The following is a 7,114-nucleotide window of genomic DNA, read 5'->3' on the forward strand; positions in this document are numbered from 1 at the left end:
GAAAGGGCAGCCAGATGGGGATTTTTGGTGCCATCACCATCCTGGAGATCCTTTGTCCTAGTGAGAGGAAATGCTGCTGGGATGAATTTCCCACCTTTGGGGACACCCAGGTGGGGTTAGTGGGGAACACCGTTGTGTGGCTTTGGGACTTCCACCCCATCCAGCATTTTTTTTTGGGATGGGGCAGCACTCCATAAAAAGCAGCAGCAAGGAAAAGATCCTTAGTGTCTCCCAGTGTCCAGGGATGGGCAGCAGGGACAGACTGGGGGTGTTTCAACCTCTTTGAGCTGTGCCCAGCCCCATCCCTGCCTTATTTTCCCCTAAAAGCTCCTTTAGGGGCCCGACCAGGCTGGACAAGCACCCACCAGCAGGTTGGTCATGTCCCAGTTTCCATCCCATACCAGCGGACCTGGAAATGTGGGATGAAAACCCACATGAGGTGGGCAAAGCACAGCCTGGGCTGGTGCTTAAAGCCGGAGAAGTGGGGGAAAAAGTCATCCCTGCCTGTGGGATCCGTGCCTTGATTTCCCTTGCAAAGAAGGTTCCTGCAGCTTCTCAAAGCCTGGGGAGGGGCTTTTTTCACCCCAGTGGGATCTTCCTTTCAGTGTCATTTTCCTTTTCTTTTCCAACTGTTCAGTGCCTTTATCTCCTGTCTCTGTGTGACCCCTCAGCCTTTAAAGTTTGAAGGTCTCTGAGGTGCAGGAGGGGCAGCGGAGCTGTTTGGGGGCGGGACATCTCCAGCTCTCTCCTCTCTCCCTTTCAGCGGGCAAAGTCAGGAAAAAAAATAATATTAAAAGAGGGGGGAGTGGGAAGGAGCAAAGGAGGTGTCGGGGGTGCTGCTTCCCCCGGGGGGAGCCGCACAGAGGGGGGTGGGGAGAAGTTTTCTCCCAGCACCATCCCGGCCGGGGCTGAGGAGTTTGCAAACAAGGAGGAGCAGCGAGTCCCTTCGGTGTCATTGGAGGAGGCTTTTTCCAAGGAGCTCATAAATACGGGAGAGGCCGGGCAGGAGGCTGGGACTGCGCGGGGACCCCGAGGGCAGCTCGGCGGGGCTGGGGGGGGCCGGGGGGGAGGGGGCCATGGCTGCGCTGCTCAGCACATCATTCCCCTGGCCGGAGCGGCTGGAGGGGGACACGGGCGAGGGGCTGTCCCCAGGGCCACCCCCCCGAGCGTCGCAGGGCGAGAAGGGCTCCGAGAGCCGCATCCGCCGGCCCATGAACGCGTTCATGGTGTGGGCGAAGGACGAGAGGAAGCGGCTGGCGGTGCAGAACCCCGACCTGCACAACGCGGAGCTCAGCAAGATGCTCGGTGAGGAGCGCGGGGGAAGCGGGTCTGGGGGAGGCGAGGTCGAGGACTCACCCGGGCATCCCCTGGGGTGCAAACCCTGCAGGGATTCGGTGCCCCGGGGTGAGCAGCCGGGACATCCACCCACCCATCCACCCGCCCATCCAGGTGCAAATCCCGTGGGGATTCAGAGCCCGGGAGATCCCTGCGGGTGCAAACCTTGTCCGGATTCGGTACTCGTGGATCCACCAGGGTATTCCCGGGAGTGCAAATCCTGCCCGGATCCAGCACCCGCGCACCCCCCCGGGCATGGGATGCGCGCCCTGCTCGGATCCAGCGCTCCGGGCTCGGTCTCCAGCAGTCCCTGGAGTGAAAACCCCGTCTGGATTCAGTGCACTGGGGTGGGGATCCAGCACTCTCCAGCCATTCCTGGGGTGCAAATCCCGTTTGGATCCTGGGGTGGGCACCATGCACCCACCCGGACATCCCGGGGTGCAAATCCAGATCCAGCCCCGCGGATTTGCCATCCCTGGGGATGCCAACCCTGCCCAGGTGGGGAGCAGGGCAGTTGCAGGGCACCCCTGCACCTACCTGGCCGTTTTGGGGTGCAGCACCCTGGGGTGGTAAAATCTGATGGAGTTCTGCACCCCGTGCACCCACCCAATCACCCAAGGGGTGCTCACCCCAAAACTGTCCCACGCTCCAGGTGTGCAGCCACTGCTCAGGGTGCAAAGCCTGATGGTGTCCTGCATCCCAGGGGACAAGGCACCCTGCCACCCCTCTGCTGCAAACCCTGCCCTTCTGCCCCCCAGATTTTCCTGGCCTGTCCTTGCTGTCCCACTTTGTCCCAGTATTACAAGGTTGGGGTGTGTGTGTGTGTGTATTTCTGCTGTTACTTATGGGGGATCACAACCCATTTTGAGCACACATTTGTTTCCCACTCCCCATCCACTATTTCTCCCTTTCTCCCAGTCCCCATTTTGATGTGAAACCAAGAGGGCAAACCAAAATCATCAGCCCAGACAGCCTGAGAAAGAGTTGCCCGAATTGCAACAGAGCTTTGCTGCCCAACCTCTCATCCAAAGTTTGTGTTTCCCTGGACAGTTCTGTGGTGTTTGCTTTGGTGGTTTGGGTTTTCTCCTCGCTGCTTTGCCATGCAGCATCTCAGCTTATTAGTGTTATTTCTGCTGTCTCAGGCCATGGGAAGGCATCAAAGGCTTTGATGTGTATCCTCATTTCTCCCCCTTACCCTGAGGAGCAGCCTGGGACAGCCTCAGTGTGGGATAAAACCCCCCTGCCCAATGCTGCTTTTCTGTCCTGTGCCTTGAGGACATTTTATCTCAAACAAGGAAGAGCGAGGTCATAGAATTAATTACGGAATCGTGGAATGGTTTGGGTTAGAAGAGACCATAAAGATCATCTAATCCATCCCCCTGCCATGGGCAGGAACACCTTCCACCATCCAGAGCAGCTGTCACAGTGCCCAGGTCTCCCTGTGCCCTGGTGCAAGTCTTGGCAGGGCACAGGCCAGGGCACCTTAAAGGACACCATGTCCTGACCCTCTGCTCAGCCATCCTTGGCTGTCCCTGCTCCACAGCCAGACTCTGTCCCAGCCCATGGAGCTGGGAGAGTTCCTGGATTTATTTACTAACCCTAAACCCACCTTGTGTGAAGACTTGGGATGAAGGGAATCAGAGACCCTGTAACAGCCTCAATTCCTCCCTTCTTCTCCCTGCGCGGTGTTTGGGATTTGTCCTCTGCATGGCCAGGAGGGATTTTGGGCTCCCTCGGGAGGCTGCGGGTGCTAAGGGAGCGTCTCCTCTGTTTCAGGGAAGTCCTGGAAGGCGCTGAGCCTGTCGCAGAAGCGTCCCTACGTGGAGGAGGCCGAGCGGCTGCGGGTCAAGCACATGCAAGATTATCCCAACTACAAGTACCGGCCCCGTCGAAAGAAGCAGGTCAAGCGCATCGGGAAGCGGGTGGATCCCGGCTTTCTGCTGGGCAGCCTGACACGGGACCAGAACTCTGTGCCGGAAAAGAGGACCTGCAGCCGGGCCGGGGGGGACAAAGATGGCCCGGGTGAGTACCCACCCCGCCCGGGGCTGCCGCCTGTGCGGGGATACCGGGATGCTCCAGGCAGCGGCAGCAGCACCAGCGTGGACACCTATCCCTATGGGCTGCCCACCCCACCGGAGATGTCCCCCCTGGATGCCATAGACCCCGAGCAGAGCTTCTTCTCCTCGCCCTGCCCCGAGGAGCATCACCGCTCCCACCTGGCCAGCGCCACCTTCTCCCCGGAGTACACGGGTGGGTCTCTGCCATGCAGCCACCACCCTCTCAGCCCCATGGCACAGCAGGCCACCTGCATGATTCCCTCAGCCTCCAGCTGTCCTACCCTTCCTCCTCCTCCTCCTCCTCCCAGCTACTACACACCCGCCTTCCCCTCCCTGCCTCCTCCCAACCTCCATGCCCACCTTGGTCAGCTCTCCCCACCACCCGACCATCATGGCTTCGACCCCTTGGACCAGCTGAGCCAAGCGGAGCTGCTGGGGGAGATGGACCGCAATGAGTTCGACCAGTATCTCAACAACCCCGGCGGCCACAGTGACCACCACGGCGGGGCTTTGGCCAGTGGGCACGGCCCAGCATCCAGCAGCTCCCACGGCTCCGAGAACAGCCTCATCTCCGTCCTGGCCGATGCCACAGCCACCTACTACAATAACTACAGCGTCTCTTAGGAGCCCAGCCAGGGGAGGACCTGAGGAAGGACCCAACTCTGTTTCCCGAGGCGTTGTTGCTCCCTGGGGACAACCCGCCCGCGGCTCCCTCAGGGTGACCTGGTCCCAACTGCGGGGCCCTGGAGTCTCCTTGGTGTTGTAGGTAAAGGATTTGGGTTGTTGGCTCACCACCTGGAGTGCTCTGCTCCCGCCGTGGCCAGGGGGCACTTCCCGACACCAAAGCCCTTTGGCCAAGTCCCTGTTCCAAAGCAGGGACGTTCCCGAGAGCACAGGAAAGCTGCACCTCATTTTGGGGCATCCCCAGCTCTGCTCTGGAGCCAAGAGTGCGGCAGCACCCTGAAAACATCAGGTCTGAATTCCCCCCTGGAAGGGGGAAAGGCAGGGATGGGAGAAGGGAAGATTTTGGTGAAGGTCTATGAGCTGGTTTTGGGTTCTGGTGGCAGCGTTGCTGCAGCCAGCCTGACCTGCCTGAGCACTTCAACAGGGATTAAAGCCCCCATCCCCTGCCCCAGAGCATGGATTGGAGGCTTCATCCCTTGGGAAACCCCAGAGGGGATGGGACACCAGCCAGGAGAAGGGCAGCCAGCCCCAGGGGCGCTGAGCCTGGTCTGGAGTGGGGAAAGATCAGGGCTTGGAAAGGCAGGATCTGGCCGGCATCCACCCCTGGGAGCAGGTCCTGGGATGAAGATTTTGGCCAAGAGGTGATGATGTAGCAGACATTTTTTTTTTAATCAAACATCCTTTGAAGGGGAAGGCTCCGTGTTTGGAGCCACAGTGCCCAATGCCTCTCCTAACTCTGGCGTTTTATTGCTTGTAATAAAGCTGTACATTGATTTATTCCTTCCATTATTCCTCTCCCCCCCCCAAACCTCGGATTTTGTATTGCTCGAGTTCTCTTCCTTTCCATAAAGATGAAGCTTTATTTTAAATCAGTTATATGACATGATTAATCTTAGTGTTTACTGTATGGCACTTGGTAATGATTAGTTAGTAACGTGGTTATGATTTCCTGGTTTCAGTCCCCAAAAATGTATTAACAATAATTGCAAAGAAAACTTTTTTTAAAAAAAAAACCCAAAAGTTCACCGTTTTTTAAGCTAATACATTCCATCTCTTTTGTGTGACTCTATGCATTTTGAATGAGTGTAGATACGAGTTTGCATAAAATATTTAATTTAAATAAATGTTTTTATACGATGATTGTTCAATGATTTAAATTGCTGTCGCTATTGACAACAGTTTTCAAAACAGAAACATTTCCCGTGCAAGTGCTATTTTTTTATATTTTTGTTGTTGTCGTCGTCGTTGTTGGTATTTTCAGCCAAATTTTTTCTACTTCCATTTTTTTATAAATAAAACAAAGATCTGTGGTTATCTTTACAAACTGTGGATTGCTTTCTAACAGACAGATTTGGGGCACAATGAGTGCTTACCCTCACTTTTCATGGAGTGTCTCAGGTCACTATGCTGGCCTTGATCCTGCTTTTGCCATTTCCCAGATATGATATTTGTAATCCTGTTTCCATATTAGAGTGAAGTCAAGAGCTTTGCCTTTGGTGTCTTGATGAGCACAGATGATGTTGGCAGTTTATGGAGCGAGTGCCAGCGCCTGGAGCGTGGGTTTTAGTCACATTTAAGGCTCTCTTTTCTTTCACAGTTTGGGCTGATTCACCTTTTAAGATGCTCCACACCCTGAAAAGGGTCCTTGTTTCAGGTGCAGATCAAGGCAATGAGGCCTGAGAAATGTGTGAGGGTCAAATCTGGGGAGCCACATGAGGGTGATGTTGTGTGATGGTTTTCAGGCCTGGCCAGCAAAGAGAAAACCTTGATCCATGTTGTTGGATAACATCACTGCCTGCTCTTGCCAGACATTAAATCAGGCTGTGTCCCTGCTGTCCTTGAGGTCAAGCCATGCACAGAGAATCCCAGAGTTTTTTGGGTTGGAAGGGACCTCTGGAGATCCAAGGCAGGGTAAACACATCCCAAAGCAGTGTCCTCCCAGGCTGGGTCCTCCTGCTTGGCCCCAAAAAGTGGAGGAGCACATTTCCTAATGCACTTTGTGATGCCACCTCTGTGTGGTGGCTGGGAGGGGTCTTCAGGGGTCATCCAACCCAATCCTGTCACTCGGGGTGGTTTGTCTCCCATAAATGACATCTCTGATCCATGGAGCCCATGGTCCCAGAAGGGGGAGGCTGTGTGAGTATTTGGGGAGGCACCAACATGCTCCTGTCCTGAGCTGCTCCATCCCCCTACTTGTATCTCCTGGATTCAGCTCTCCCATCCTGCCTCTTCCTTATTCCAGCTCTCAGAGATCCCAGCTCATCTTTGGCCTCTCGTTTTTAGGGGGAAAGGAACTTTTGGGTGTCCTGTCAGCCCCAGGTACTGTGGTGGCTCCCTGATTGGGATGCCTCAGCCCAAATGTGACTCTTCCAAGAGGATTTTGGAGCTGGAGGGAGGGAGGTGGCAGGATCCTGTTTGGCCTCTCTGCCCAGCAGCGTTGACTCATGTGGGACCATGCCAGGAGCAGGAGTGGGGCTGGAGAAGTCCTGCTTTCCCCTTCTCCATCTCTCCCTGCAATCCCTGTGGTGCCCCAGCCCCAAGAGGCAGCTGAGAACAGTGAAACTGCCTTGGGGAGGAGGCTCAGCTGTCCCAGCCCCCTCCCAGAAATTCAGCTCTAGGTATTGCCACCAGCCTGATCTGGGATGTCACATTCCTACCCTATAGGACCCTTTCTCCAGGCTGTTCGTACTGGTCCTTCTCCTTAACCCCATGCCCAACGTTGGGATCAACTGCACCACCCCATGAGCTTTTTCCCACCTTGCTTTCACCCCATGCAAGGCTGATGGAAACCAACCCCTCTCCAAGAGCTCCCAGAGTGTGATTTCCCCAGGAAAAAGGGGGTTTCTCCAAGCACCCCATCCCCAAGGATCCCGTCGTGTCGGGACGAACGGAGATCCCCACCAGCCAAAGCCTGTCCCCACTTGCTCAACCCTGGGAGCCATGTGAGGAGAGGTGGGAGCTTGTCCCTGTTGCTCTCTCTGCACGCCAGGAACAGCTACAGGCCCCAACCGGGAGCTGGGGCCCCCCGAGGGCGTTGG

The 7,114-nt window shown here is 56.0% G+C and overlaps 1 protein-coding gene across 1 annotated transcript; it reads left to right on the forward strand.

Annotated features, from left to right (window-relative positions):
* Positions 1-1,076: 1,076 nt before the first annotated feature.
* On the forward strand, positions 1,077-5,121 carry SOX7 (SRY-box transcription factor 7; the record flags this gene model as incomplete). Its single annotated transcript, XM_083857798.1, has 2 exons — positions 1,077-1,305; positions 3,112-5,121. 2 exons carry the CDS (start codon positions 1,077-1,079, stop codon positions 4,014-4,016), a joined length of 1,134 nt encoding a protein of 377 aa, XP_083713924.1. The 3' UTR covers positions 4,017-5,121.
* Between the last annotated feature and the right edge of the window lie 1,993 nt (positions 5,122-7,114).

Source organism: Zosterops lateralis (assembly GCF_965231275.1).
Source record: "Zosterops lateralis genome assembly, chromosome: 3".
NCBI classification, from domain to species: Eukaryota; Metazoa; Chordata; class Aves; order Passeriformes; family Zosteropidae; genus Zosterops; species Zosterops lateralis.